Source organism: Melospiza georgiana, chromosome 1 (assembly GCF_028018845.1).
Source record: "Melospiza georgiana isolate bMelGeo1 chromosome 1, bMelGeo1.pri, whole genome shotgun sequence".
NCBI classification, from domain to species: Eukaryota; Metazoa; Chordata; class Aves; order Passeriformes; family Passerellidae; genus Melospiza; species Melospiza georgiana.
The window spans coordinates 120,837,381-120,855,915 of record NC_080430.1 but is presented as its reverse complement, the minus strand read 5'-3'; the positions used below and the strand labels follow the sequence as shown (position 1 = coordinate 120,855,915).

At 35.8% G+C, this 18,535-nt stretch overlaps 1 protein-coding gene across 1 annotated transcript in view; it reads right to left on the bottom strand.

The window, feature by feature from the left end:
• The window catches only part of PREX2 (phosphatidylinositol-3,4,5-trisphosphate dependent Rac exchange factor 2), a 171,532-nt gene that overhangs the window by 65,610 nt on the left and 87,387 nt on the right, over window positions 1-18,535 (bottom strand). Inside the window, exons 21-27 of the mRNA XM_058031486.1 lie at window positions 17,524-17,660; window positions 14,373-14,490; window positions 13,353-13,537; window positions 12,305-12,466; window positions 8,298-8,520; window positions 7,742-7,949; window positions 2,691-2,870 (exon numbers count right to left, since the gene is read on the bottom strand). Of these exons, the coding sequence (XP_057887469.1) occupies window positions 2,691-2,870; window positions 7,742-7,949; window positions 8,298-8,520; window positions 12,305-12,466; window positions 13,353-13,537; window positions 14,373-14,490; window positions 17,524-17,660 (1,213 nt within the window). The remainder of the gene's footprint in view (window positions 1-2,690; window positions 2,871-7,741; window positions 7,950-8,297; window positions 8,521-12,304; window positions 12,467-13,352; window positions 13,538-14,372; window positions 14,491-17,523; window positions 17,661-18,535) is intronic.

The following is an 18,535-nucleotide window of genomic DNA, read 5'->3' as shown; positions in this document are numbered from 1 at the left end:
AAAAATAAATAAAGCTATGTCCTTTAACACAGGCTTTGTAAAAAAAGTTATGGAAATTCTTTCCCCTTCCCATCCTAAATTTAATGATGAGATGATCTGTGTAATTCTTTATACACAATGAAGGTCCCTGTGCTTAGACTTTCATTTAATCTGCAGTCCTGCTAAGACTCAGGAGACCGGATTCCCAAAATAGATGCTTCAATTATCTCCCTTCCCCTTACCTGTGAACAAGTACTTGCAGAATAGTAATACAGACTTTGAATGCAAAACAACCAACTTTTCTTGCATGGGTGGTAGTTTTTGAATCTGTGGCCTCAAATGTTTTATTTACTTCACATTTTCTCCTGGTGCACGGCTAATACAAACATTGAGTCTTTACAACTTGCATAACAAGAGTCTCACTGTGGGTTTACAAGAGATTTGATCCATTTGAGTAGCAGTGAAACTGAAATTACAAACTATTTGCCTTGTCAGCCAAAACAGTTCATGATCCCATCTCTTCCAGCTGTTCCTTTTTTTAGAGATGTATAGATATTTACATCTGTGGCTTCAGTCAAAACTTCTATGCATATGAAATCTCACCCACATTGCTCTAATAGGGAGATTTTGGGATTTAAATTTGTAATTTTTTTCTGCTCTTTTCTCTCAAAAAAAATTTGTTCTGTACAGAAAATGCATGGAGATATACCTACTCCTGTAGCAAAACCAGAGTGAAATACAGACTTTTGTACTAAAAATCCTATGAAGATATATCTGAATTCAAAGCCTTCCGAGTTGTTTAGCCATATGAAAATCATTTCGTTTCAATGCAGGAGATGCTTAAGTAATTATCCAGCAGAGGGAGTCTTAAAAACCCAAGTGAATGTAAGATAATGTAAAAGTGTACCTAAGGGAGGTTTATACATAATGATATGGGTCTTGTTTTATTATTTGGGTGTACCCACTTACCAAGATTAACATGTCCATTCTTAAAATAGCACTGCAGTTATACATGTGCTCCCTATTTGTTTTCTTTATTTGTGTAGATACGGAAGTGACTTTTCACTAATTTAGGGAGAGTGACTTACATTTCCTGGCTAATGTACATGTTTTGGACCTAGTAGTCAACGAGGTAAGTGAAGGAGTTAAACTTTTAAATGAAGCAATATGATGTAATTACAATCATAACCATTAAGTAGATGAAAAGACATCAGTAACAACATGTTCCTAATAGTGGGTGAACAGTCCCAAGGAGTATTAAAAATTTCTGGCTGGATATTAAGAAATGTTTTCTAACTAACTCTATTCACTTATTAAAGTCTCCAAAGGGGAGATGAAGGTTAATTAAAACTGGGTTGTGCAAAGCATGAGAAAATAAAACACAGGAAAATGAGAAACAGATTAGATGCATTTGCTGTATCATTCTGCATGATTTTTGTGTTGTATTCTAAGGTTTAGAAGGAGACTCTACACAAAATGAGAGCATTATAATGGCTGAAATTAGCCAAACAGTTCCAATAATAACCACTGTGGCATTATGAGAGCTGGAGATTTTTAAGTATTGACTAATACAATTATTTAAGCAAAGAAAAAAACATTCTAATCTCACTCCAAGACTTGTCTTTAAGGCACAAATTTTATGATTGTTCTGCATATGGAACCCTAGGTTTTATTATTCCTACACAGCCAGAATGGACTGTAAAGGAGAGGAATCAGAATAAAGAAAATGTTTTGAACAAAGAGACACTCATGTCCTGGGTCACACCTTCTTTCTCCACATACAAATCCTGTGCCAGCTGGGAAACCCCTCAACAGGAGCAAGCACACACCACTGGAACAGCTCTGAACAGTCAGTTTGACACATCATGAACATGCAGCAAACTCTAAATGTGCTTCTGCTGGACCAAGAACTTTGCCTGCATGTTCACCATGGTAAGAACAAAATGAACTTATTCTGTGCAAACTATCTCTGTGTTTACATCTGTGTAGTTCTCTTTCTACTCTGATGAGGAGTTCATATCTACCAGGCTGCAGTAATCAAATACAGCTTAGGGAAGAGATCTCAGCAACACAGAGTTCTGTAGAAGAATGATAAACCTACTGAGATTCTAATTTCTGAGCATGATAATGATACTGAAATAATGAACTCTCATTTTACTTGCAGCTAAAATTTGAATTTCATTTTTATATCATTAGCCAATTTTCTCTAAGCAAGAGAGTATCCTCTATATAAGAACTATACTTGCTATAATTACTCCTTCCTTTTCAAAATTATTAATCTTCACATTCACAGTACGCATTTCAAATTCCAGAGGTGAGTTGATGCTACAGTATTTAGAGTGAAAGAAGGTGAGAAATATATGTTGATAAATACTATATTTTTCTTTAGATCAGAAAGAACAGTTGCTTTCCATGGTAGATATTTTGTTTGTTGTTGGAGACATAATAACCAGTCATTTCTAGTTTTTGTAAGACAAGTAATCTAAAGTAAGGTTTTACATCTTTGGTTGTGATATCCTATCCAGATTTGGGCAACTAAGATATAATAACTAATCTGTATTCATAACACTTTACTTCACACATCTGAGGCTAGTTACTCCTCCATTAATAATGTCAGAATCATATTCTAGTCGTCTTCATAACCACTTTATACTTTACAAGCTTCCATATTTGATTCAGTTGAAAAATAAAAATATTAATAATAAAGTTACCTGTAAGAATCCCTGTTACTGATGGTATCATGACCAGAATCTTCTTGCTCATCACCTGTTACACTGAAACAGACTTTCTTCCCATTCCTTTCCCCCTTTTCGTTATCACTGTCTGCTGGTATTAAAGGCTCAGGTGTTTTGCGTTCAGATTTGGGAGAATATGTTATTGAAGAAAGAAGGCTGTGAAACACACAAAAATAAAGGCAAATTCATATTTTTCAAAAGTGAGCTAGCAACCAGACAACATTTATCATCAGCATCCTCCAATTTTCTATAATGTGTGAAGGGAATATCTTAATTCAGTCAATATTTATTTGAAACAAGGGAAGGAACTGACACATTCTGTTGTCAGAAAGTCTAACAGTGAAACCCACTAACCTTACCAAATTCTTCATCATGTATGAAAGCAATGATTCCAGCTGGAGAAGAAATACAGCACATTCTTGGACACTTGGGGTCAAACTGCATATTAATATAACTAATTAACATATTTTTAAATATGAATCCTGCACTTAGCACAAATCAAGAAAACAAATGAAAGTAACTGTATGTCTGTGCAAAGCATGTATTTTCCCAGTTAATACTGTACAAGACATGCCAGTGTGCACCACAAACTATTCTACTAGGGCATTTTAATGATCTTTATTAACATCTCTGTGTACTTCGTGACATTCAAAGTGTCTGAGCCATTATCACTAGTAAAACTGATGATTAATATACAGGCGTCTGTGACGAGCACAAAAGTGACATCCAGCCAAGAAGAGAGAACAGTGCAGATTGCTACTTTTAGAACATGCAGAAATACTGGCAGTGAAAAATTCATATTCTTGGATGATTAATTCATACTGAGATGCTCTAATTTACTTTCAAGATCAGAACAGCAATAATGGGCAATTGTCCTTTAATTCCTATTGCTCAAACACTCCATTAAAATCACATTTTCAAATTACTATTGGGATTTCAAAAGTAGCATTTTTCTTGCAAAAACTACTTGCTAACTACGTGAAATCAGAGAACACTGAACTAAACTTTTATTTTCGCTTTGAACTACTTAGAAATAGTCACAGAGTTTTATTGAAGAAACTGTCAGAATGGTCAACTGGCAAACTTTCTTACCAACTACATGGTAGGATTCAAAAGTAGGTTAGATCTTCTTACATGAAATTCTCCCCACTGATGGGAATAGACAGATTTTATCCCACACACAGCTAAAGATACTGATCTGAACTGCAACTAGAATCCAGAAAAATTATACTAAAGGTATAATTTCACCAGAATTTAAACTCACCCCTCCAATAGACTGATTTCTTTTGGGCTACATTATGCCCTAACACTTCATAGCAGTATGAAATCCCAACTCAGTTCTTTCCAGTCACTGACAAGCATAATTCCATGAGTACAGGAAGAGAGATGGGACTCATATTTTACATCAGTGTTCAGTGTAAATCTCATGCTAGAGCATATGTGTTTTTGAACTTGTCCTAAAATAAATGTCTTATGGAAGCAGAAACCATAGGAAATCGTTCTTCATACCTGTAAAATCTATTTTCTTAGTAAGAAATATCTAAGGAGTTCAAAAAAAGATTAGACAAATTCATGGCAGAAATTCTAACACTGCTCTTAAACCAAGAGGTTGATTTCAAAAAGACCATCTAGTTCTGCCTGTTGAAAGATGAGATAAGGACCAAGATAAACCTATACTTTTGCTTCTTCTTGTGTTCCCACTCTCATCCACTTAAAAATAAAAGTTAATTCTAGTAACTTCTCAGGGATTTTGTTGTTGCAAGAAAATAATCAAGATTAAGAAACAAGTATAATGAACTGCAATTTCAGCTCCTGAAAATATCTTCCCCTGAGTAATTATTTGTCAAGACACAGACAGACTATTATAGCCCCTTCTTTTATGTGACTGTTTAGTCACTGCTGCCAAGAGCTCAGTAAAAGACTGATTAAGGTAGCTGGATCTTGTCCTAAGGGGGCTTTTCCATTTCTCTCAGCAGGCAGGCTCTTCTTCTAAGGAAAATTTTTTTGCTGAACTATCACGAGCGAAAGATGGAACTTTGGGTTACCAAGTCCTGGAGAAAGTTGTTACTGAAGTCACTGATGTGCTCTAATAAACTCACTCCAGGGAGTTTAAAATAAAAACCTGGATATATGTCCTCCCCAATAATCTTGCTTAAATATACTTTTGTTTTTCTTCTTAAACACAACACATGCACAATACATTTTCTCCAGAGATGGGCCTAGACCAAACAAAATTACCTTAGATATCTAGCTCTCAAAGAAGAATCACGAGTGAATAGTAACTAACAGCTAGAGAGTCTCTATGAAGAATATTTCAATGAAACACGGAAACTTAAATCTTAAAAAAAAATCCTCTCCTGTGGAATTACTCCTGTGCAACCCAAGTCAACACAACCCTGACAAACAAAACCTGCTATGATTAGTCAAAGAATTAAAAAAGGCAGTAACAAAAAACCTTCTCTGCCTTTTCCTCACTCCACAGAGGCTTGAAAAATGTTCGAGCCTCTTGTTTGATCCCAAAAGACATCTTTCCAAAAAAGAGCTGGGATGGTGGGAGAGCACTGAGTGCATGAGCCAAGAACCCAGCAGAGCCACCATATAGAACATAATTTGAAAAAAAGGACTTATTTCTGTGTAACACCTAGCAGCAACATGGGGTATCTGCAGCATCACTAAAGAACTATTGGGATTCCATTAAATTATTTGAATGTGAGCACAGTGGAGCCTGGAGAGGCTGTGGAAAGGGGATACATTTACTGTGGGTATTTCTCTCTCTCTCTCTCTGTCAGTACTACATCACTTATCCAGCCAAAACTCATCAGCAAACCGTCTTATAAACTCCTATGCAGAAAATATTAGGAGTACAAAATCTTCTCTTAAATGTTCCCTTGCCATAATCCATAGGCTCTCACAGACCTGCTCTTCAGATGAAATACTCATTTTTTAATTCACTAACAGACAGCAGAAGTTGAGCAGATAACACTGCCCCAAGATTTTGTGAGGGGAAACACAGACCAGCACTGACCTCAACACAGAGCAGAGACCTCTAGTAACATGCATGAGCAAGTTTTCAACACAAAGTATAAAGGCTACCATTTATTTAGTGGTCCAATTTTTCTGTCACACAATATCAACATAAATTAAAAATTGTGATAGATACCATGTTCATATTATCCATCCCAAGAATATTAAAATAATGAGGATTGTTTAGGATAATAATCAATTCAATAAAAACAGACATTGATTTTATTGTTACTACGCCACAACAGAAAAAATAAATTCTACTGTCCTTATAAAAAGCACAAAATCAAGCATTTCCTCCCAGATGTTTAAGTATCAAAATTTCTAATTAAAGCATGGCTGTTGGATTATCTATCATGTCACTCTATCTTTTGTTTCTTTAGTCCTAAATTTCAAGAGTTAATTAGCATCTGTAACAATGTTCTAATATACCACACGCCTCTGAATTGCTCACTCTTCCCTGTTCAGCACTTTTAAGTAGGTCTCTTGGCTATCCTGTTTCCTCTTTAGAACTGCTTTCCTCTACAGTAATTACTCACTGGCAGTCCACTCAATGTCCATGAGGAATAAAGCATGAAAAGTCAAAGACACAGTCTTCCAATCAGCCAAAGGTAAAATTTGCTAAATACATCTGCGCACCTCATACAAGATCAGCTACAAGGTCAGTGTACAGAAAATTTAGGAATGAAAAAAGTGAACCCTTGTGTTTGTGCACAATTTTTCTGTGAGTGTGTGTATTTATACATACATTTATACAAAAGAAAGGCTCAGAATTTCCTGTGCTTTTGCATCACAAGCTCAAGGGAGTAGAAAGGAAAGGTGTGGCATAATGGCAGCTGAACTTCCTGAAGTATTGAATAAAATTCCATATATAATATTCTGACTTCCATGAGGAAGAGAGACAACACAGGCTTTACAGATAGTCATTTCTAAGTGCACCCAAGCACTGAAATTATCATGAATTTAATTAATTTACTTCATCTTCAGCACGATAAGTACCAGAACTATGTAAAGGTACAGGAAACATTTTCTTAAAAATACTGAGTCAATTCTTGTTTTCATTCCCACTGCAGTATGTGATACATTACAATTACTTATAATAATTACAATTACTTACATAACTATTACGACTACTATGAGAACATGAAAAAGAAAAAGAAATCCCACCTTAAGTACACATGAAAGGACAAATCACACTACAATCTTCAAGATAGCACGAGAAACAATGACACACCACTTATCTAAACTGCAGATCCTGACAGATTGTCTTTTAAACTCAAAAAATTTTGCTGTTTTTGTTTTCAAAATTAATTTCTGACATTTGCATTACATATGGGATCTCTCAAAACTTAAATAACTCTTATCCTTCTTCATCCTTATCCCAATTAAATAGCCCAGGAGTCAACTCACCCACTTTGCAAAAGAAAAAGCAAGTTATAAATCCTTGTCCTCAATTAGGACTAACTGTGATGAGACTTTGAGTCTCCCACATTCAAGCCAAATGTCCTACTAACTCCAGGGTGGCTCTCCCTAAATCCATAGCTCTTCCTTAAGGTCAATTTGGTTTTGAAAAATTTCTAACAAATTAATGCTCTCCCTGTAGGTGAGTAATGTCTCACCCAAAAATTCATCTGTGGGACTATTCAGCAATACCTGAAGAGTTAAATAAAGGCCATTTTTATACCTCTGCCCTTTGTTTCCATTCTTAGTGAAATTGTAGGTGACATTGTGTGCCTCATATTTTCCTCACTTCAAATTAATTAACTTCGCCACATTCTAAAGAAAATCTACAAAATGGAAAAAATCTACAAACTGTGGGGAAAAAAAGTCAGGCATGCTGCAAAAAAGATCAAAATACAACATTAGCTGCACTTAAATTTTTTACTTTACTTCGATTCTGTCTGAAGTCAGCATTGAATCCTGTGCTACACAAAAGCATCGCCCAGATTTATCATTTTCTTCTATGGAAAAGTTAAAGACAAGTCCAGATGGTAACATTTACTTACTCATCTATTTGGCAGACACACGTTTCCACCTCTTTCAGTGCAGCTTGTAATTTGAACAGCAACTTTTGATAGACATCTTGTGTTTCTAAGTCTTCTTCTTTTAAGAGGTACCTCAGGCCATGGCCCTCCTGCTGGCCAAGAGACTGTCCTGAAGGGGCAGCCATAGTAGTAATGGTATGCTGGACATAAATCATGGGACTCAGTTTACCTGGGAATAATCCAAAGGGATTTCATCATTATCTTTTCTTCAACATACATTTTGAAGTTAGTAAAATACCTAACAGACGCTGAAATATTTTTCTGTTTAAAATTCAAGTACTTATTTTATTTTGCATTTTATTTGCATTTCAAAGTGAAGCTATTTAGGAAAAAGTTATTGTGAAATTATGACTACCCGTTATTATGCTGTAAAATAAAACTAAAAATCAAAAGAAGGGTCATTTCAGAAAGACTTGTCCTCAATTTTAATATTTGGGCTATAAACTTAAACTGATTACCTTTTAAGACTCTATATCAGAAGCACAGGAAGTAGCTCTTTCAAGCTCAATTAACTTACCTTGATCAGTGTTTTTATTTTCCTTCTCGTGGGAAGAATGTTTTCTGCTGTCCAGCTGAACACCAAAGGCACTACCAAGGGAAGTTGAGGTCTTAGGGTAAGACACTTCCATCACATTGATATGGCAATTGGTTGGACAGAAATCACTGCTGTGAAGTGGTGAAATCTTTGACTTAGCTTGTTTGAAGGTGGGCCAAGCTCTGTTTTTTAATACTCTAGAAAACTAGAAGAAATAAAACCAAATTTTGATTATCAGCTCTTCTTGTGTCTGCATGTAGCTAACAATTCTTGTGTACCTAACTAGAAAATAAAAGCTTAAAATATTTCAGTCATCCTTGACTTAAGGTATCTTGATTCCATAATTTCCACCTTTCTCTAAAAGGGAAAGAAAAATATTTTTCATTTTACGCTTTTAAGGGGTTGTTTTTTGAAGCAAATTACGTTTTAAGACATATAAATACATTTGTAACAGAGAGATATAATTTATTTCCCATGGAACGAAATAAAAAATCAATTGTTTTTCTGAGGAGGAAGTCTGAAACTGCTCTACTGCTCATGACATTTAAAATCTCCTGTCAATGTTTTCAAGCCAGTATTTTCCTAAAATCCATGAAATTTTTGTCTGAAGCTATCATAAAGAAAAAATCAGAAAATATGAATTCTGGATTTCCTATTTGGGAAGGAGGAAGTCCTCTTTAATAAGATACATCTTATGCTCCTGCATTAGGAGAAGCATTGCCAGGGGTTGGAGGGAGCTGATCCTGTTCTTCTCCTCAGCACCAGTGAGGCCTCCCCTCGAGTCCTGGGTCCAAACCTGGGCTTCACATAAATAGACATGGGCACATTGGAGAGAGCCCAGTGGAGTTGAGCCCTCTGAGATGATTCAGGGACTGGAGCATCTCCTGTGAGGAAATGCTGAGAGAGCTGGGACCCTCCAGGCTGGAGAAGAGAAAGCTCAGGGGGAAACACATCAACGTCGAGGAATACCTGAAGGAATGGGGCAAAGAGGACAAAGCCAGGCTCTTTCCAGGGCTGTCCAGTGCCAGGAACAGAGGCAATGGGCCCAAACTTAAACACAGGATTTTCCTCCGAATGTCAAGAAACACTTTTGCACTGTGAGGGTGACTGAGCACTGGCCCAGTTGATCAGAGAGGTTCAGGGAAGAGAGGTCAGATCTCCCTCCTCAAAGATTGTCCTGGGTGACCATCTCTAGGTGGCCCTGCTTAAGCAGGGTTGGCTGGACAAGACCTGCAGAGGTACAGTCCAACCTCAACCATTCTCCTATTTTGACTGACATTAGGAAGCTGACAAGCACTAGTACATAAAAACTGCAAAAAAACACATTTTTCAGACTTTCCTAGCCCAGCACCTCTTCTCCCTCCTGTATATCAGCTCAGCAATGAGGAATGTTTTTTGTCTAATTTTTGGGCTAATTTTGGTCTAATTTTTGTCTAGTTTTTGGTCTAATTCTAATGAAGTGCTTAGCCTCCTCTCCTTGTAACATCTTAAATTCTGTGCAGTGTCTTGAATAGGCTTAGAGTTATTTGGTTTTTAAGATGAGAAGATGTCAACCCAAAATGGTGAGGACAGAACTGGACACTCGGCAACTGCATCTATGTCAAAATCAAGTCATCTGATCAAGCTCTTCAATTGGAAAAGAGATTTATTTGTCAGTCACAAGTAGGATTTCTGTCAATATGTGTCATTTTCAGTGCAGTTTGTTGTCAGGGAAGATTTTTTTTCTGGAAAGATTTATTCAGTGTTTTAATCACAATATCTCCCCAGTCAAAATATTACACAGACCTACTTTAGCTATGAACCACAGCTCATGCATAAGAATATTTTCAAAGTTAACTTGCAAAGTTTCTTCACTAATGAATGTCATTAAAAATTCAAATCAGTCAACTTTTTACTAACACTTCAGTTGAATTAAGACATATTCTTTCTGCAAAGTGAGATGTTTCTGTACTGGGACTTAAATTTCTGTTTATTTTGGTGTCATATTACTTCAGCCTGATGAACACTTGCTGGGATAATTACATTTAAATCTTTAGATCACAACAAGATCTGGAGGGTTACAAGAAATCCAATTATGGAGTTGTTCAAAGGCTGAAGAATGCACAAATTGTTAAGAAGGCTACTAAGGACATTCAATGATGAAAATACTTCTGCAAGCAGTACATATTTCACATCTCAATCTCCCACACATCCTGCTCCAGAGAGACCAAATACTGGCTATGATTTAATCAGGTCATAAGTCAGGACCAAGATTCTTCTCATATATGTGTTGAGAAACATCTGGGACTCATGGCACTGGATCGAGGTCTATTAGGAGCAAAATGTTCTGATAATAATAATAGTAGGAACTGCAGAAATCCACAAGATTTTTATTTATAGAATTAGAACTTTCACAGTAAAACCAGGAGCCAAGCTGGGCTCAGGCACTCCGAAAGTCTCCTGTAACTATGGTTACCTTTACCTTGCCAGGAAAATGACACATCTATTCCTGAAATCCACTGCATTACTAATTGTCATTAAAAGCTGCGAAACTACTGATTTTTGAGCAGATGAGATCTAAAGTGCAGTCTGTATCAGGAATATCTACTTCTAGACAGTGTAAGAACTATGAAAACTTCCCTGAGGCTGTTTGTTTCACATCCAGCAAGCACAACAAAATTTGATTTACTGTCTTGGCCTCCTCTGTAGAGGCTATATATCACAGTCAAATTTTTCAGCTACAGAAAACATATAAATCACCTGCATGTTACTTGAACTGTAACTGTTAATATGACAACTAATTGGGTTGCTTTTTTAAATGGTAATTTGAATTTTAACCAAATTGGAAACATGGAGGTTTGTAATTCAAGCAAACAATGGAGAGGTCAGATTTTTGCTAACAGTATCAGGATTCTTGTGATGTCTCCATTGACACAGCTCAGTTTATTCCATTTCTTTTTAGAGAGCACCTTGAGAAGTCTGACAAGCTGCTTTTTGGCTTTCATCCTACTGACTACTGACCTACAGGTATTCCTAACAGTTTTCCCTACTTTCCTTTGAAAATGGAAAAATCATTATCTAGTCTTTTAGCTTCTGCAAATGTGTGAAGCTCCTGTATTCACTTTCCTTTTCCTTTGCTTTTTTTCCCTCTTTTCAAATTTTATGTATAAACTCTCAGAACAGACCAGTTTCTAAACGTCACAACTCAGATCCCCAAATGAGGTAAGACAGGGCAGACCCACTTTTTTGCAGCCATTTTGAGCCTATTACAAAGTAATTCACCTACCAACAATTAGGTTCCATGAGAGAGGAATTAGGGGTCTGGATGAGAAAATGAGTTTGCATTAACAAAATGGCAAATGGTTGATTCATTTGCACCCTGCTTGGTTAAACAACTATAGAGAAATGCACAGACAGCAACTAGAGGTCATAGTCTGGGCTATTTATTCATTTACATATCATTAATTAAGATCTCAAGCATATGAAAATCAGCGCCTTCTCCATTTTTCCATGCTATTATGTTTTATTAAACCAAGTGAATCTAATAAATCACAGAGATGCTACTTTTAAGAGATATGCTAGGGTCTAAAAGTTGAATCAATGGGTTAAAATCTGGTATTTGAGTTGCACTAGAAAGAAAAAAAAATTCTGTTGCTATTGCTACATTTTTGGTTAACATCTGCAAATTCACTAGAGTATTGGTTTAAGGCATTTACAAGAATGACGGCCCTTTTACGGAAATATGCAGTTGATTGTCTCTGCAACTGAACACAGCAAACAAGAAAGAATACAAACTGCACAAAGTCTAAAAAAGGGATAAGAAAGAGAATGGCTTGAAAACAATTGATACAATTACTCAGTTAAGGCATTCATGCTTCAAAATAGCAAACTTCCAGCCACATTTTTGTCACTGCCATTGACACACTGAAGAGTTATTCAAACTGTACCACATTCCCCTGTTTCTTCCTTAAAAGACAAATATAATCAAGCTTAGGACATGCAGGGCATACCTTTTTATAGCTAGAGATTCTTCTGTAGATATGCTCAATTTTCTCACTGCAAATGACACTGAATTTACTTTGAAGTTCCGTGGGGATCACGTCATTTAAGGAATTGAGGCTGTTGCAATTCTGCACAAAATGTTCATCGCTTTTTGCCAGTGCTTCAAGAATCTAAGATAATAAAAACAAAAAAAGTGTGTTATGAAATTAAGTTGACTAAAATTTCCCCTTACTAATCATCTCTTTTAACTAAAGCTGAAAAGCCTGATAACATTACAGAAAATGGTGCACAACAACAATAAATGAAGCTTGGGATGGGATGCAAAGAGGTTTTCTTAAATCTATTCCCTGCTAAGTTATACCCATAAGTATTTTTGCTTGGCTTCTCATGACATTGTCTGATAATGGACTTGCTACTAATTTCCTACTAATGTAACCACTATGGCTCCTCTGAAATACATTATCTGCTGTATTTACTTGATCAGCACACATTATGCAGAGCTGCTGAATTAATTCATTCATTACTTCTAGAAAACCTTCAATTTGGCAGAATACTAACACATTGAAAAAGCTTAAAAGAAAACTGAGTGCCATACTCTTGTATATTCTGCATAAAAAGGCTAGGAAATAGGGCACAGGATAAGCTGTACTGCCCAGCAAAGACTGAAGCCTTGCTATAATGGTGAGAGAAAACTAATTAAAAGGCATGTTAAGTGATGAGGGTAGTATATAGCCTTTATAGATATTTCAGTAGATCTTGTACTTTATTTCAAATTGTATTTGATAAATAAGAAATAAGGGAGAGGGGCAGGAGGAATGGAAGACTTTGAAGATCTTTTAACTTTTTTTTTTTCATTTAAAGGCTCAATTTATAATTACAACATAACTCTTTTTGCCTCCTGAGCACACAATCATCCTCCAAAACATCAGAGAGATAAGGGTGACCAATCATAAGGTATCAAATGAAAGACATATAATCATATGAGTAAAAAAATCCACAAGTTTCTCTGCTGGTATTAAACACAATAAACATTAACATACAAAAAATGCTTCATACCTTTGCAGTCAAACTGAAAAATCCCTTTGGTTCAATCATTTTTTCCAAGACGTGGCACTTTATTCCAGCTGTGCTGTCATACTCATAAACCACTCCATACTCCAGATGAACATTGTCAACAGTCAGACTCACATGATCTTTCTTCCCATCAATTATTGCCATGGTGTTAAATTTGTCAATTACCTCTAGAATAAATAAAGTAACACAAATCAGTTGACAAGTCCTGGCCATTAAATGAACTATAAAGAACACAGGCAAACATTCTAGAAAGAGGTATTTTCTGATCATTCTATTTAAATACATTCATTAAAGAACCAGGCTGAATGACATAAAAATCAGAACACCAGTAGATTTGTAGGTGTTAAAATACTGGACTGCCAAACAGGCAGTACTCTTTCTTTACAAACCCAGTTATTTAAGAGGGCTAATTCCATTTCATTTATAATCCAGACACATTAAGAAAGACCCAAAAAAGGGAAAACTGAGTATTTCTAAATAAAGTAGAAGAAAATCACTATGAAAACTGTCAACATTCAGAAATGAAACCACAATAACTGCATTTATGAATGCACAGTTCAAGTATTAACTGTCTCTTTAATTATGAGTTGCAGATGAATGCAGTTTCATCTAAACATTAACTGCCTGAAAATAATTTGAAGGATAGTTGTGTTTTTATTTCCCATGCAGTAATGACTACTGTATCTAATTTGACATAAATGATTACTGGAGGTGAAAATAAATCAGGTAATGCCTTGGTTTAGGTTTCTTACAAATGAAATTAAACAGATTTTCCCCAAAGTATTCACGGAAGTATTTTCTCTAAATGGGAAAGATACTGGTTTTCAAAGAATAGCATGTAAAATTTATATGTTTAGAATATATAAGAAAACAAATTCTTATGTAAATCCCATCTTATGATCTGGTCAAAATTTCCTGTCTGCAAACAAACCCAATGTCTACATTTTCCTTGTATTATAACAGCATTCTCAGCAGCAACAAGATCAAACAAGCACCACATACCTTCCACTTTACAGTCAAAGGCATCACCTCCATCATCTCCAGAGGGTTTGGTGTTTGCTTTCTGAAGATCTTCCTGTGCACTTTCAATGCTGTTGTAAACCCACTGTATAGAATCTTGCTAGAAAAACAAGAAAAAATAGACAGGTAGAAAAAGTGCAACTGATAGCAACTATTTTTAAGGTATAAGTTTAAAAAAAAATCCAGAGAATTTTGCCAAGTTATTTTTTATTAGGGCATATATTGTCATGAGACAGTATGAAGTCTGTGACAGTATGACATCCATAATTTTTATGTCTCTGTCAAAAATAATTTAAGATATTTCAAATAAAATTGCAGATTGAAAAATATTTTTCTCCAAGAAATCATGGGGAAAAAAACAACTTCTGCTTTCCCAAATCTGCTGTGCATCCACAAATCTGGTAGCAAAAGTTATGAAATATCAACCAATGACAGGGAACGTCCAGTTAATCCTTCACCACGTGTCAATGGCACAAAGAACCTATACTACAGGCTTCATTACTTATTTCTGCCTTGACTACAAATATTTTACTAGTGTAGTAATAAATTTTTTTTCATTTTTTCCCATAGATTAGCACCCCCTCACAGCCCTGCAAAAGAAAAGAACCACAGGCTCCAAAAGTCCTCCATCTTCTGGGGCTGAGTGACACATGAGCACAGCATTGGTGGCTTATACGTGTCATTCAACCTTAGAAGAAGCCATGTGTATTTCTTACATCTTCTACCCAGTCTGTAACTCAGCCACATGTCCATCATACCCTGGTGAATGGTCCTATCAAGCATGGCAGCCCCAGACTACTCTTTGTCCTTTACATTTTAAAACAAGCTTAACAGTTAGTTAATCACTCCTTCTGCAACAGCTACAGCAGAATAAATGACATGATTGTGACAAATCTGAATTCAAAAAGAAGTTCCAGGAAAAACTCAAAGTTAAGCAAGGATGGCAAACATTTAGGCTGAATGTTAAAATGTTCATGCAAAGTGCCAAATACATTCAGTTATCCTTTGCTAAAATATAACAATCAGCTTCTATCTTTACCCCATTGGTATGGTGTTCTCTAGGTTTCCTAAATTCATCTATGCCTTGCTTTCTGCTCAATGGCATGAAATATTTGAGCAAGAAAGCTTAACTTTCAGAGCTCTGTGTTGATTGCTGGAGGACACCTGTGCAGAAGCTGATCAACAAAAATCTTTCTGAAGTCCACACTTCTTCTCAGGTTCACCTCAAAGCTTGGTGCTGAGTTGTGGACTCTTACTCAATGCTTGGTAGCACTGAGACTGCTGTGCCAATCTCTAATAGGAAATACTCACTTCTCAACCTGGAAGTCCCTTTTCCAAAAGTTAACAACCAATCTAATGCAATATGACTTAGAGCAATGTTCTTCAAAATCATTACAGGAGAACAAACTAAGCATAAATCTGGCGCATCATGATTAGTATCACTGCAAAGAAATTGCAATTCCAGGAAGTAAAATCTGGTCTCAATTTTCTTTATTCAGACAAGACAGAAGATAAACACTGTCCAACAGAAATTACGCAGTTATTGACTGAAGGAATCTGAAATGAAGCTTCATGCTCCAGGCAATTAGGAAGACTTTTTACCCTGAGAAGTAAAAGATGTAAGAACCAGAAAAATATTCCCTTTCAATTATGCAATTGGGAACTACAGGAGAGACTGCAATATTCTGGGTAATTAAATTATAGGCTGTGTGCACTGTACTTACAAAATAGGAGAAATCCATAGTCATTTTCCAAAAATAATAAAAGCACCCCACCAAATTTCTGAATAGGAAATTAATTTTAGCTGTCTTTTCACCAGTGGGAATACTACCATTTACTTCAGTCTGGACAATTCTCACATAGATTTTTGATAATACTGCATCCTAAATGAAGTTTTTCTTGCCTAAGGAACTTCAGTTATCTGTAATTTGCTGAATTATGATCAGCTACTTTTTAAAACTAAAAAAACCCTTATGTATAGGAAAAAAATTCAAGTTATTATACAAGTCGATTAAAAAACCCAAAGTAATTTTTTAACATCCAGGCATTCACACCAGCCAATATTAATCAACTATTTTTGGATGTCACTAATATCCATAGGAAGTCTACAGTTATACACAGAGAGAACAAAATTGCTATAATGAATTTAATTTATCTTTTGTACTAGCCAATTTTGGTACTAGTGAACAGGACATTTTTTCTTTAATAGAGTGCATCTTCCTTTAAAGAACAGGTGAGCTTGATCTCTATAGGCCATGTAACAATTTAAATTCTGTATTATCATTTAAACACAAACATCCCAAGAACATTTTCATAAACACTGTATTTATAAGATCCAGTTCTAACTATATAATTCTTATAACTCTGCAGTAGGTGTGGGAGAAGGATTCCACTCTTAATTTTAATTGGATTTTTCTCCTCAGTAAACACATACTTGAAGAGTTTGTGAAGTTAATTAATAATATTGGTTCACAGTTTATGAAAAACTTGCAGAGAATTGGAAAATTACATTATAGAATCCAGATTGGTTTGGCTTTTCTTCCTAAATTTGTGTCTTGGATGCCGGAGATTTTCTCCTTAACTAAGATGACAAAGATAACAAAATTTGCATGCATTTAAAACAAGGAAATTTTGAGTCCTTGAATACATACTCATTCTCAAGACTGGAATGCGATGGGAATTCTTTTATGGATGGAATATATGCACTCTGCTCTCTGTGTACTGAAGTGTAACAAAATTCCTGAAGCCGATCAGTTTTATGTATTTCATTCTCCTGCTGCTGAGCAGGCAGAAAGCTCTGTGGTTCCCTCTCTATCAAGATGAGATTATACCTCAAAATTCTTTCAGCATAGGACTGCAGAAATGCTTGAAACAGCCCTTTAAAAACACCATATAAAAATTATCTATGATATTTATTTCAGTGCAGAAACTAAGCAGATTTTGAACATCACCATTGAGCAATCTTCAGCTTTTATACTTCAATTGGCTTTCCTTCAGTTTTATTCACCCCTTCCTTCCTCTCATCCCACTCAAACACAGCAGATATGTGCACAGAGATTAACACCACACTGTTTACTTTCACCAAAAATAGAAATCTAGAAGAAAAAGTGCAAGGGCACCAAATGAGACATACCTGCATTGGCCGCCTGTACTTCCTGCAGGCTGTGACATGAGCAATAACACTTGCATGAGTCTCCTTGCTGACATTAATTCCATTCACTTTGATTATGCACTGGCCAGGGTGGAGACCTGCTGCAGCTGCCACTGTTCCTATTAATAAAAACCCACACAGTTAGCAAACTTCTTTTTCTAAACATCTCCTTTCAAGCTTACAGTCCAAAAAAATCTCTTTTTTTAAAAATCAGAACCTGCTCTGACTGATCCTTACATACTTCCCTTGACCACAGAGTACTTCTGTAGACCAGCTGGATGCCAAGAAAATGGAGTTTGCCAGCAGATGTTTCCATAAAAGAGACCAGACAATTTTCGAAAGGCTGCTTTATAAAACAACAAGCATTGACTAGCAATAAGAAATGTGGAAAACTCACCTCAAAAAAAAAAAGGACTTCAAAAGGATAAAATGGCTCTAGCTTGAAAGTCACTAATTACAACTTAGCCTATTTTTATACGACCCAAGCTTATGATCTTCTTGTTTAATTCAGGTGTTTCAATTTCACATACAAAACAGAATTTTCCTGGCAATATATAAAGCATAAGAGCATACTAGAGTATCATGTTAATCATTAAGTGAAATATCTAAATTCCAAAGACATCTCCAAATATATTGTTCTTTTTCCATCTTCTCTATCAACACATTTATAGCAGGAGGCCTCAGAGCTTTAAAACAAAACCTCAAAGACAATTAAGTAGAGTATCTCAAATTAAATTATCAGAGAGTGGGACACACACAACATGACACCAAAACAAAACATTCTCTTTACACTACATAAAATATTTGGTTCAGTAACTTATTTTCACAATTGAATAACCACATTGGGAAACTAGTGACTGAATCGGCACTACAAAAAGAGCAGCTGTCTCCAGGTCTTTTCACTGCAATTCAAACTCACTCCTGAAAGACAGAGTGCTGGAGTATGACCTTAGTTCCAGCTACCTGAACATTTGCCTCCAAATGTCTCTTGATA